Below are 14,131 nucleotides of genomic sequence, written 5' to 3' on the forward strand. Positions count from 1 at the left end.
CTCATATTCCAGTCATGTATCATGTTATCATAATATAACCTCATTATATATTCTGATCATATATTATATTGCACAGTCTCGTATTATGTCGGATACTAGTATTTTAGCGGATTGTATTAGGCCACAGCGATATGTCGCGGTGCAAGAAGTACTCAAGTCCGGAATTTGAGTGAAAAGTACATAAGTCCATAATTAATTTTTTTGCTTACTCGCCTACCGTTTTTAAAAAAACTTCGTAACTCATGTCAAATGTCAAGTTAACACAGTAGTCAAGAAAGGTGTGAAAGATGTTTCAAAAAAGCTATTAGTATAATTTACCATAAACTTTAAATCTTTAATGAGCTGCTGATGGAACTGGACATTGTGTGACTTAGGCACTTTTAGCGCTAGGCTCTTCACTTTATAACGACTGTTGCATTAGCATTCACTTCCTATTTGTATAACTCTATTCCAGTTCCTATAATATTTATATTCACCTCCTGTTTGTATAACTCTATTACAGTTCCTATAGCATTTATATTTACTTTCGATTTCTAGCATTTACTTACTGTTTTGATAAATCTTACACTATTTGTTCTGCCAGTTGCTATAGCAAAGACATGAAGTTCCTATCAGTCTAGCAACAACATCCATCTTTTTATAATGCCATTTCTTTTCCAGTTAGTATAAGAAATAACTTTGTATAAAAAAGTAACTACTGTAGTTATTTAACTATGCTTAAAAGTTATTTAGTTATCTTTAACAGTTAGTATAACAAAGTAATTTTGTATTTTTATAGTAACATCACTAGCATTCTATTGCTGTAAAAACTGAGAAAATAAGAGGCTACATAATCTATATCAAGGATGTTGTAACTATGACAACTATGCTAAGTTTTTCAGACTATGGTGTTCCCTACTAATGATTTCCTACCTTCAATCATAAAGCATTCTACATTGAGCCGTAACTTAAGCAGATGCATGAAACTAGAAAGGACCCAACCTTGTATCTTTATCCCATAGGAGAATATTGATCGCGTTGATAATGGCTGGTCTTGCTAGCTCCACTACTATTCCATCGCAATCATCATCATCTATTCCATGCCTAGTAAAGCCTCTGTCAAGGTCATAGTTGGAGTTGTCTCCATCTAGCAGAGCAGTTCGCATCTCTCCTTTAATTACAGTGGCTCCATACTTGCTTGTAGCTATGTTCTCCATCGGTATGAGCATGCCTTTAAAATAAAAACGTCACGCCAACTTTAAAGAAATGATGATTATTTGTACTGTTAAATTACTTTGTATTTGTCTCCCTCACCAATAACACATGAAACTTTTTTATACAGTAGATGCTTTTATAACATAAACCTCCTTTAAAATAAATTCCACATAGCGTAAAGAATTTACCGGAAAACCTCTATTTGAACGCCATGGCCCTTTATTTTTCAACTCTTCCTCTATAATAATAGTGGTGGTCAAATAGAGACTCATTGTATTTTTTAAATGGCTTGTCAGAATTTTGGGAAGATAAATGTAGCCTTTTTTATGGGAGAAGCTAATGTCGGCTATATTTTGCCCTTTCTTTCTAGTGGAGCAACATTAACCCTTTTGGATGCAATACATCTGATAACTTACCTCCAACTTGTCATAGATATCTTAATAAACATGCATTGAAAAGCCGAAAATTATCTCTACCAGTTGATAACTACATGTATTGCTTGTAATTAACCTGCGATTATATTATAGCCTGTGTCCCGCTTTGAAAATTGTTGGAGCTTTCAATTTTTATTTCATTCTAAATTTGAAGACATATTTTTATTTTATATGTATATTTAACGATGTTGCATAAAAGCTCATTGCACTCATCCATATGTTTGCTACAATTTGCATCCAAAACTAGCTTTTTATGTACAACAGAAGAGGAGTTACGCGCGTTGATCATTGTAAGATCAGATTACTGCAATGATGCTATCAAATAATATTTTATAAATCTGTAAATTTATAAGTTGTATATTAATGATCTATCAAATGCTACAAACATTTCTTCAAGAACAAGTGACATAAACGAACCACACTTATATTACATGCAGAAACAAAAATAAATGTTTTTGAAACAAAAATATTTGCATCGTTTGATCGGCCAGTTGCATTCTGATTGTTGCTTTGAATGGAACGAACATCTTCTGGTTGTTCAATACCTTCCACAATTTCGTCTGACCTCAAATCTTCTACACAGATGAACTAGTCGATATAAGGGTTGAAACAATTTTGTTAGCAGAGCAAAACTTTTAGACATTGCATTTCATACAAATACATGTAATGATAAACTTTTAGCCGCATGGGAGTTAAGCACAACTTTTAGACTAAAACTAGTCGTTCATATACTATCGTAAATGTAAACCGTTTTTTCACATACATGTACTTCGAAGTATCAAAACCGCTTTAAACAAGGAACTACTATTAGCCTGATACAGTTATTAACTATCTCTACATTATTGCTTTCAAAGTTTCAACAACAAAAAAACGAAAAACCTTGGAAATGGACAACAAGAGAATTAATTGTTATTGATGTAAACTATTCATTATTAATAAAATTTTGTGACACTTTTCTACTGATCATTTGATATTATGGGTTCGTAAAGATCAAAGATTGTCAAAGTGGCGGGCAAATGGAGGTGGCGGTCAAATGGAGGTGGCGTTCAAATAGAGGTGGCGTTCAAATAGAGGTGGCGTTCAATTAGAGGTTTTACGGTAAACCTCCTTTAACGTAAATTTTACATAATGTAAAGAATTTTTGTAAAGTTGTTGCTTCATATTATGTAAAACTTCCATAGTCTAAGAGTCAAGTCAGCCCAAGCTATAGAATTCGATTTGAATTACGAGAATCTCATAATTACCCTAACAGTATCATTTTTTCTCTTGTTACACTTGGGAGACAAAACGACTTATAGAAGTATCTCTGTTATATATATATATATATATATATATATATATATATATCTACTATCACCATGGTAGTCTGGTGTCCCGTGAGAGATTGTCAGGTGTGCCGATAAAACGCAGATAAGTAGCTGCATAATTATTCAAAAATACAAGAGGCGGCCGGCTGGTGCTAGAGTGTCAGTCAATCTGAATGTCACGAGTTGCAGTCTAACTGAAAGCTGTTTTATTTTAACCTTTTACCCTGGCTTCGGACAGACAGATGTACAAACAGACGGCGCTCTCATTATAACACTTGATGAATGTCCGGCGTTGCCCGGGTTATAAAAATATTTGCACAGAAAGTTTTTTTTTATTTAACATATAACAACAGTTACCATTGTAACTTTTAAACTTCATATCATGGAAAAAATGTTTTGTGCAGGTCAAATAAATTAAGAAACAAAACAACTAAAAGTGTTTAAATGTAAAATAATTAGCAAGTAATGGCTAAATTAAATCGGTTTTGCTACGATTACAATAAAAGATGATTTGGTAATGATATAATTAATATGAACTGAGAAAACAATAAAAATTCTGAATATGTTGAATTAATAATAACAATCCGTGCATAGAGGTGTGTGGGTATAAAAAAGGTTACTGTTCCAGCAGAAGCTTTCCATCAAAACTGTAAATAAGATGATACTGGTATCTCTCGATACTGGTACAAATGTAAAAATGAGATATCGTACTGTCTTTGTTTGACCAAACAGAAAGAGAATGTCTAGGCTCTTCCTACAGAGATAATACCATTGTCCACGTGAAAAGTATTAACCTTTACCGATTTAGCAGTTGAAACTTGCGAAAAACCGGAAATAGAAGTACACGAAAAAGCATAGTTTTTCAGAGTTCCAATTAATACGTCATTTAGTGTGTGCAATCGAAATAAGGGTATACAGTATATGATATGAGCAATAGTATGCTAAGGACTATATAGCTCAGTGGTTAAACACGTGGTTTGAAACTTACGGTTGCAATCACTATGATTTCAAATCCAGCATGCAGCAAGCTTTTCATTCCAAGATTTTAATAGCTATAACTGGACATCGAAGTACACAAATACACACACAGATAAACTTGGAGATTTATATATATAGAAGAATACATTTGTATATTTTACTTTATTTTGGACATATACAATTTGTCTTTGCAGCATAGCCCTCGTGTAGAAAAGAGTAAAACAATTGATTTGAATCGACATTGAGGTGTACTGTCTCCTTAAATCAGACAAAGACATTGATTAACAACGTAAATAATGCAGGATACTACAAAGATGTACTTCTAAAAGCACTTCATAACACATCAAACATAACATACCTCTATAGTTGAGGTCAGCGTTCTTGCTGTTATCCTGCCGATCTATGGCGTCAAGAACCTCATCTGGGTCGACTAGACCAGAAGGTCGCACCTTACGCAGTAAATCATCTCTTCGAATCTGCATTTAACGACACACAGTTTCAACTGAACCACCGCGGTGGTTAGATGAAGGCTGCTAACATGAGATTCACCATGCTTTATGAACAATCCTAGCATTCTGTTAATGCACATTAATTATTAGCAATTGCCTACCCTCAGTAGAATAAGCGCGTACCACAACTCCTAATGCTGTTTATCACGTATTAAAGAAACATTTTATAATACAAAGCTTTGAGCCAAATAAATTTAAAATGAAAACCATAAATCGTTGAAGATATCTTGTATTATCAAAGCTAGTACACAGGATTGCTCAAAGTATATTCCGTTAATAATCATGCGTACACCATTTAAACTACACAAGGATTTTCTCTAAACCATCGGTGCAGCAGAAGAGAATGCTTCACAGAGAAATGCTGCCAAGGCAGCAATAGCCACATGAAATGTGGGATCATGAGAACTACATAAACAGGTTGAAAAACTGGCCTAGGATTTTCTAGCAGTCTACATACATCCATAATATTGAAGGGGTTATGGACAGGGAGCTTAGTTGAGAGTGAGTTAGCAACAACTGCTGCGTGAAAAATGTATGACAGACTGTGTTAAGAGCTTGTATAGGAAGAAAAATAGTAATATATCTATGAGTTATAGCTGGTGAACTCATATGCAGCCTTCACCTAAATTACATATTTTTTGCTGTTTTTTATTTCTACCATCTCTTCTCTTGCGCTCTTGAAATTGCATTACTTCGATAAGTTTTTGACACCATATGTTGAGAATTGCTTCAAATGTTCGGGCAAACATTTGCGAATTAGCTTATCTTATACATAGAAAAATTTTTGTGTATAGATGATGATCATGAGTCAAGATTTGATCGCATACCAATGCTGAGTGCTGGATATTTACAAACCTGTTTTGATTTTACCTATTTTAATTGTTAAACTTACAAACTTTGAGAAGATTCCGCGTGTCGTGTGCCAAAAATTAAGAAATCACTTCACATGTTGAGACAAAGCTTTGTCCAACTTTTATGTCTACAAATTTGTGTTTAGTGATTATCCTAAATTGATATTTAACTATATAGTCAAACAGAGCACTGAATATTTATCTACATACCTATTGTTGACAAACTAGTGAACAGTGTATTTTATAGAACTTCGCGAAATCGCAACTTAATTGTTTGGTGGCCATTTGAAGGTAGATGATATGAAAATCGTAACCATTTAAAAAGATATTGCCAATTTGGTGAAGGATATAATAGTGTAATGACAATTTATCTCACACCTGATGATGTTCAGTGTGAGTGATACTGGAACTAAAACACACGGACGGTCTAGTCTTAGAATAACCTCATTCCATGACCTTGCATGCCAACAGACATCCATGAAATAGATGTTTCTAACTATCCCAAACATAAAACAATTTCTTTTCAAGTTGAAATATAACAATAAATATTAACAAAATTTGCAATTCTTTTTTACATAATAATAATATCATGATATATCGCGAATCGCCTACTTGCAATATCAAATTGTTTGGTGATTTTAAAAAAACGGAAACTCTAATTTCTTCGTAGCAACCCTAATAATAAAACATGCTTTAAAGCTGGTCTGTAGCAAAATTAATACACATCGTCTAAGTACTTTATTAGCACAGAATGTTAAATTGTAAAACCAGTTGCAATTGCACAAAAGCTTCGGGCAGATGTTTATACAGCAAACAGGTTACCAACCATTCCAAGCATACATAGTCGTAAAACACACGGATACTTTTCATCAACTCTAAAGATCTACTGTTTAAGCTGCTCAGTATAATCGTGTTCAACACTCTGAGACTGCTTCATGAGTACTAGTGTGGGAACTCAAGCTAGAAAACAGACAGTTCAGCAGTTTTTCAACAAAATATGTTTGTTTGTGAATATCCAGACCAGTTTCAGCTAGACAGGCAAACCTCAGTTTAGGATAATCTCTACACACAAATCATTAAACATGACATAAAAGTTCAACAAAGATTTGTCTCAACGGGGGAACTAATTTCTGACATACGACATGCGAAGTTTTTAAAAACAAGAGAGTTTAGAAAATCAGTACATACGTACACATTTCACCTTCACACAGTCTGGTTCTACATTGCTTCAAGGCCATGTATTATTATAAGAACATTTACTCCAACATACATGTAAACCGGTTTTAAGATACAAAAAAATATGAGAATGGGTTAACTGTGCACGTCCACAATACTGCAAATACTCATATTCTTGCTGAATACTTTTCGTTAGAGTTGATTATTGATTTATCCTGATAGGTTTAAATATTGATTTACCATTACAGGTTTAAATAACACAAAATACTTGAGATCATTGAAAGGAAGCAGTGTATCCAGTCTGGGCAAGTTAGTAATCACATGAATAAGTGTACGTGACTAGTTAGTGTACAGTAAGACTGATGTACGCTTTAAGACTGACCAGAGAGAACCTGACTTGTCTGATGACATCACCACTGTTTGGGTCACCATTGTTCTTAGCGAACCAATCACGGGCTGCTTCAAATATCTTTATCTCATCAACGCAGAATGAACTTCTTTTGAAAACCTCCACCACAGAATTCTACAAAAATCCACTCAATAAGCGCGTAGTTTACACCTTGCATGGATGATACAAAGGAATTAAACAGAAAATTTGCTACAGAAAGGCATGTTCTTAGCACGTGTGACACGTGCATGTATCGCAATTAAGATATCATTCAATGTGCATAATACACGAAGTGTATACTCAAACCGAAAGATACATGAAGTGTACAATCAACAAGCATAGTAAATAGAGAGTACAATTACCAAGGGTAATATAGGGAGTGAACACTCCGCCTCTACTGTATAAAATGACTGCATACGCAACAAGTATGCTACAAAAAGTGTACGCACACCGAGTGTGACACAGAAATTGAACAACCAACTTGTACAATCCAATGAACGCGCGTGCAATGAATATGCTATAGAAATTATACACATTCTACGTGTGATATAGCAAACTTACACTAATCCTGAATAATCTAATCAGTAAACATGAAACACATTTTTGCTAAAGAAAGTGTACACATACCAACTGTGACACAAAAATTGTACACAGCCTGTACATATTAATAGGTGCACATGCAACATGTAGGCCTATGTGTCAGCAAGTGTACACCTATCAAACGCGCGACAGTGGAAGTGTAAATGCATAAGGTAAAGAGATTTGCCACACACACACTGGAGCATGCTAAAGAACATCAAAAGAACGTCAAATCAGACCCACTAATCTGAGTAGAAGCAGAGAAATGCCTTGACCTCTATAATGTCTGCCACCTTCTGATAATAAGATTGGTAATGCATTGACCTCTAATCCCTGCCTACCTTGCTCATTTCGAGAAAGCCAGGTGATTTGAGAATGTCACCAGCATACCGGTCCATGTAGAGAAGACACTGGTGACTTAGCTTGTCCAAGTTATAGATGCTTGCCATGTCATAGATGTTACACACATTCTCTTTCGTCAATGACGTCTTCAAGTGATCAGATATCGATGCCTCGAGTGTTTGAAAACCGTACTTGTTGGCCATACCTAGGAGGTCCAGCTGGGCAGTCACCTAGTCATATTGATCTCGAGAATATAGAGGCAATTTCAGTGTGAAAACAAAACCACTGATAAGTTCATTCTAAAATAATTAAAACCAAATTATTTTAGAATGAACTGAATGAGAAAGCTTCAACTACTCATATACGTGCAGAAGCGTATCGTAACCAACCATAGTGTTAATACAGTCAAATCTTGATATATGTAATTAACCCTTCACGTCTGTTTGGTTTGTATGTTGAAACCTCTGTATGAAACATTTGTATAATGGAACAAATATTCTTATAAGACCACATTGCCCAATAAACAATTATGAATACTTCAAATAATTGTTATGGCAATAACACAAACGTATCCTGTAACAGGTTCCTTGTCAAAGCGAATGATAGAAATATCTAGCATAACTTACTCCAACTTACTTAAAATAGACCTACTTTAAATTAACTTAATTTATAAGTTATTTATTTTTTTAAGTTTCCATAGCTTTTCTATTTTTATTTACAAAACTGAATACTTTGAAACATTTTTGACGTGGTATTTTGAAGATCGCCTCATCAGTCTAGACTAACACTTGCTCAAATTTTGAGCCAAATGTCAATAAATTCTTATATAGAGGTGATGACATCTTGCTGTCTGCCCGTCCTCTCCTGTGTGAGCAACACTCAGTGCAGTAACACAGAAAGAGAACAACAGTTGATTAGATGGTCATATCCGGCAAATTGTCTCAGTTGCTGACGAGCAGTACCGCTGCATCTATTCAAATCATCTTTCATACAACTAACAAAGTGAGAGGCTTTCTAAAAAGCAGGAAAACCATGAAATGTAACTAAAGTCATATCTGAAGTGATTTAAAACAGAACCTCCCTCATCAGTTATGATGGAGGGGGGTTCCCCCCATCAGAACCCCCCCTCATCAGTTATGATGAAGGTTAAAGGCTTCAAAGAAGGAACAATATTTTTCCCCAGATTGAGGAATTACGCGAATGTTTATAGGATATAATGCGCAGGCAACTGATTAGTGAAAGATATCACCATGGCAACAGCGTATTTGTGCCAGTGCGAGTGGAAAGATGTGATGAGAGGTTTTCCTTATATTAAGTAGCCAAGCAAAATGACATTACCGGTAAATGTTGATAACAACATCTTAATAATGTTGCTTGTCCATGCAGTAAGTTGTACGGAGACAGGCTTAAACAGTAAAATGAACCAACCTGGAGAGACGAGAGCCGCACCCTTCCTGTGTATATGTAGGAGAGGAGAATAGAGAATGGCAAAGGTTTCTCATCTTTCAACTCAATGGTTCTTACACCAGGCAGGGACTCACTCATACCCCCGAACAAAAGAGCTCTAAAATATAATTCTGGCTATACATAGAAACTAGATAGAAACTACATAGCAAAAAATACTACATAGCTAAAATAGAAACTACATAGAAAGCTTATTTTACTTGTAGAAAATATTTATGACCGTTTGCAAAATTATGGCATCTGGATAGCTTCAAACCTTTCTCACTTATAATCACAAGCTCAAAGAGAGGGCTCAGAAAAAGGGTTCGGAGCAAGCGCTCAGAGAAAATACTCGGAGAAAGGGCTTAGAGAAAGGGCTAGCTATAAATTTGCACACTATCAAGTTGAACTGCCGCGATGCCAGCAAGGTAGAAATGATGAATAATGCTTTACAAGAACACCACGTCTGCAGTAAAACTGCAAGGAATACTATCTGAATATAACAGGAAGTAGAATAGCCAAAAATATAACAAAAAGTAAAACTACTAACAAAATACTAAAGGAAGTAAAACTAGCAGTTGAATATCACAATAAGACAGCTAACTGAATACACGAGTTACACTACCAAAAGATTATAGCAAGCAAATTTAGACTACTACCAGGTGATTATCGCAGCAGGTGAGACTGCTACCAGATTATAGCAGCAGGTAAAGCTACTACCAGGAGATTATAGCAGCAGGTGAGACTGCTACCAGATTATAGCAGCAGGTAAAGCTACTACCAGGAGAATATAGCAGCAGGTGAGACTGCTACCAGGAGATTATAGCAGCAGGTGAGACTACTACCAGGAGATTATAGCGGCAGATAAGACCAATTATTATCAGGTGTAGAAAAAAAAAATCGATGTAATGAAGGAGCCCTTCAGGATTAACTACTTCAAACATACAATGTAAAGAGGTATATTATGATGATGAGGGCACATACGAAAACAATCATAAGTAGATTAGTACATTATAAAGTATATACAGTACATACACCTGTAGTAATTTATAAAGTTAACTGTGTCGTGCATAATAGCCATATCCGACACATGATCAGCAGGTAATATTATACCCTCCCTTAAACAAGTTGGTTAATATAACAACAGTATAATGATATTAGATAACAGCATAATGATATTAGATAACAGTATAATGATAGTAGATAACAGCATAATGATAGTAGATAACAGTATGATGATAGTAGATAACAGTGTAATGATATTAGATAACAGTATAATGATAGTAGATAACAGTATGATATTAGATAACAGTATAACAATATTAAATAACAATATAATGATATTAGATAACAGTATAATGATAGTAGATAACAGTATAATGATAGTAGATAACAGTGTAATGATAGTAGATAACAGTATAACAATATTAAATAACAATATAATGATATTAGATAACAGTATAATGATATTAGATAACAGCATAATGATATTAGATAACAGTATAATGATAGTAGATAACAGCATAATGATAGTAGATAACAGTATGATGATAGTAGATAACAGTGTAACAATATTAAATAACAATATAATGATATTAGATAACAGTATAATGATAGTAGATAACAGTATGATGATATTAGATAACAGTATAATGATAGTAGATAACAGTGTAATGATAGTAGATAACAGTATAACAATATTAAATAACAATATAATGATATTAGATAACAGTATAATGATATTACATAACAGCATAATGATATTAGATAACAGTATAATGATAGTAGATAACAGTTTAATGATATTACATAACAGCATAATGATATTAGATAACAGTATAATGATAGTGGATAACAGTTTAATGATATTACATAACAGTATAATGATATTACACAATAGTATAATGATATTACATAACAGTATAATGATATTACATAACAGTATAATGATATTACATAACAGAATGATATTACATAACAGTATAATGATTATTAAGTTGAACGATTTGAATCTTTTTGTATGTCAAAACCACCATTAGTTAAAGCAAATATTACCATAAGAATACACGGCATTTTGTTTGATTCTAGATTTTGATATATTATTTAGTAGGATTAATATACTGTAACTAGACCAGCTTATATTAAACAAACACTTAGAGCAGCAACAATTAGTTCATCTTCAGGTTACGAGATGTTGTGAGGATTAGCAGTCGTACAGCAGGAAATTTGTAATAAAACTTGGATTCCCGGGTTGGTCTTATAGATGAGCTTACACAAAATTTTAGTTGATTTTATTAGAGCGCATTGGTATTTTTCTGTCATTTTTAAGTATTTTTGATGTTTGAGGTGATGTTACCGCCAAGATGTTTCAAGAATACAATCCCAATCGGTTGATGACAATAATAACTTGACCATGGTTAGAAAGCTCAGATCAAGCGAAGTGCGATTATGATGACTATATTTGCAGAGAGATCGAGAGAATAGTGAAGCGTAACACTACAACTTGAATGCTATAGACGATATCAACTATCGCAACGATAACGACTAGTCGTCATTTTGGCGAGTATTTTTTCTGGGCATTTTAGCTGCAGTCAAGTTTTGGTAAATTTCATCTTGAAACATTCCAGCAGTCAAATCACCTCGAAGGTATCCCGAACAATCATAAATGATGAAAAAATACTGATACTTTCTGATAAAATCTACTACAATTCTGTGTAAGTTATAATCCATCTTTAACATTGGAACATCATATATATCACAAAGTAAAACAAAGGTAGTGGTGATAGCACGCAAACTTTTCAAACCAGTCAAATTGGATTTAATATAATGCTTCATTATATAGGCTAAAACATAGATTAAAATGATAAGTCATTGTAATATATTTTATAATTCAAAAAGGCTACCTTTGATACTAGCCGATTATTCCTGTAGACTATAATTCGGCTTTATCCGGATTGCGAGTTGCACTTCTTGCAATGTCCACTAGATTAGTTCATATAACAAATTGGCTAGTCCCAGCACCAAAACAGATATGGAGCTAAACTTGAAGTTTGCTAAAAACTCACCTGAAATATTCACACCGAGAAGCAAGGATGACTTTATGAGCGGCAAATGTTTCATTTCCAACTACGAGAACGATATCTGAACAATCCTCATTCTGATATAAGTTTCCTGCGAAAATGAAAGGTTACTGCAGTGCTTCTCCCAACAACTATGCATTTTAAAAATTGTAGCTGTATTTAATAAATTTAGCACACTAAATATTGCTGATAAACACTTCAAAGCATACTAATGTTATATTATAAGTAGCATCGCTTTCACGTCCTAGTGCTAACTAATTAAGCTGGAGGAAGGTCTGCTCACCGCACTTTAAACATGGTGAACTACTATTGTAGCAAGTCATAAATAACATATGGTACGGCTCTGGCCCTAAATTTGTCGACTGCAAACTGAGCATGCTAACCTACAGCCTTTTTGTCCATGTTGTGAATGCGTTGTCCAGGTTGTAAATGCGTACGTGATTTGAGTGGACTACTAACACACCTACAGCTAAGCAGATACAATAATGAAATGTTAAACTTGGAATGAGAAATAATGATTTCATAGTGTAACTTTTACGCAAACAAAATTTTTATAAAAACAAAAAGCTTCGATATTAGCGAAGTACAATACCTATGTCATCTGAAAGAGCTTGAACATGGTCAATCTCTCCTAGAGAGTAGGTTGACGCCATCTGTCGGTGGTCACACATTCCTAGACAATCTCTCAACGATATCAAAAAGACAAAGATTTAAGTATTTCTGAAAATATAAAATGATAATTCTAAAGCTTGAAACAGTTCGCACTATCAAATTGAGGCGAAGTCAGCGGCCTACACGTCATTGCGTGCCCGATATCTTAGAGCAACTGATTCTTATTACACATATATTTTAAAATTCCTGCCTTCATCGAATATATAAGCTTCCTGAAATAAATATAATGTAATTCACAAATCTGTAAATTCATGCTCAATAACATTCATGTCGAACGCTACGAGTTTACTTGCGCGCCATTGCAGCTATAAAATAAATCAAATCGTAAATACATAAAACATACCTTGCAACAAGCAATTAATTAAGATACATAAATCTTAATAATTGATGAATAAAAACTATAAGGTTGTGAAGTAAGTTGGCGCCTGTATGAGACCGAGCAACATTAGTCAAGCAGAAGCAACCTCCATGTTACCCATATCATAGTAGTCGTTGTCATTACCAATAGTCGTAAAGAAGTGGGTTCGTTGTGGTATCGCGATTAAACTTAATGTTTGTAGTTGTCGGCTCTCGCATAAAAACATTGTTAGGGCAACTCTAAATTAGAAATCTTTGCGCATCGCCATGCTGATTGGACGATTATCTCAGGTTTGAATAAGCATACTCCCGAGCCAAGGGTTGATAGTTGATACTCTGAAAGAAAGAAAGACCCACCTGGCTAGGCCCAGACTTGAATATTGTACCCCCAATCATCTGGTTGGTCAATTTGGAATACACCCCCTAAACACTGGGAGTTCCCTAGGGGGCGCCCAGGACCCACGCCCCGCTAAACATCCAATGTGATTTAGTAGCTATAAAAATAATTTCCACTAGGCCTATAGCATATGTATCCCCTATGTATCTAGGGGAACACCTAATCAGGCCAATCAATGAAAGAAATTGTTCAGCAAGACTTAGTAAATTTTATTTAGCTATGAGAATCACGGGCCCTTTCACTGGCTTGGCTGTGGAAAAACCCTCTAAAGTAGCAAATTCACTGACAGTGCTCCATGGTTTGAAAACACCCCATAAAACGTGATTTTGGGCTGAACCAAATGGGCCTTTGAGAGAGGAAGTATCAACCCTGGGCAAATCAACCCAAATCAAACCATCTTTTTTCTTTCTCTTCCTTCTCTCCT

General features: G+C 34.6%; 1 protein-coding gene across 2 annotated transcripts in view; it reads right to left on the reverse strand.

The window, feature by feature from the left end:
- LOC137401209 (BTB/POZ domain-containing protein 9-like) overlaps nt 1-13,433 on the reverse strand; it is a 28,695-nt gene extending 15,262 nt beyond the window's left edge. Inside the window, exons 1-8 of one of the 2 annotated variants that reach the window (XM_068087608.1) lie at nt 13,297-13,433; nt 12,874-13,001; nt 12,267-12,372; nt 9,187-9,322; nt 7,758-7,988; nt 6,832-6,972; nt 4,272-4,389; nt 982-1,210 (exon numbers count right to left, since the gene is read on the reverse strand). In XM_068087608.1, the coding sequence (XP_067943709.1) occupies nt 982-1,210; nt 4,272-4,389; nt 6,832-6,972; nt 7,758-7,988; nt 9,187-9,322; nt 12,267-12,372; nt 12,874-12,952 (1,040 nt within the window). In that variant the 5' untranslated portion in view covers nt 12,953-13,001; nt 13,297-13,433. The remainder of the gene's footprint in view (nt 1-981; nt 1,211-4,271; nt 4,390-6,831; nt 6,973-7,757; nt 7,989-9,186; nt 9,323-12,266; nt 12,373-12,873; nt 13,002-13,296) is intronic. The other variant, XM_068087609.1, reaches the window with a different exon arrangement.
- Between the last annotated feature and the right edge of the window lie 698 nt (nt 13,434-14,131).

This window comes from Watersipora subatra, chromosome 7 (genome assembly GCF_963576615.1).
Source record: "Watersipora subatra chromosome 7, tzWatSuba1.1, whole genome shotgun sequence".
Classification (NCBI taxonomy): Eukaryota; Metazoa; Bryozoa; class Gymnolaemata; order Cheilostomatida; family Watersiporidae; genus Watersipora; species Watersipora subatra.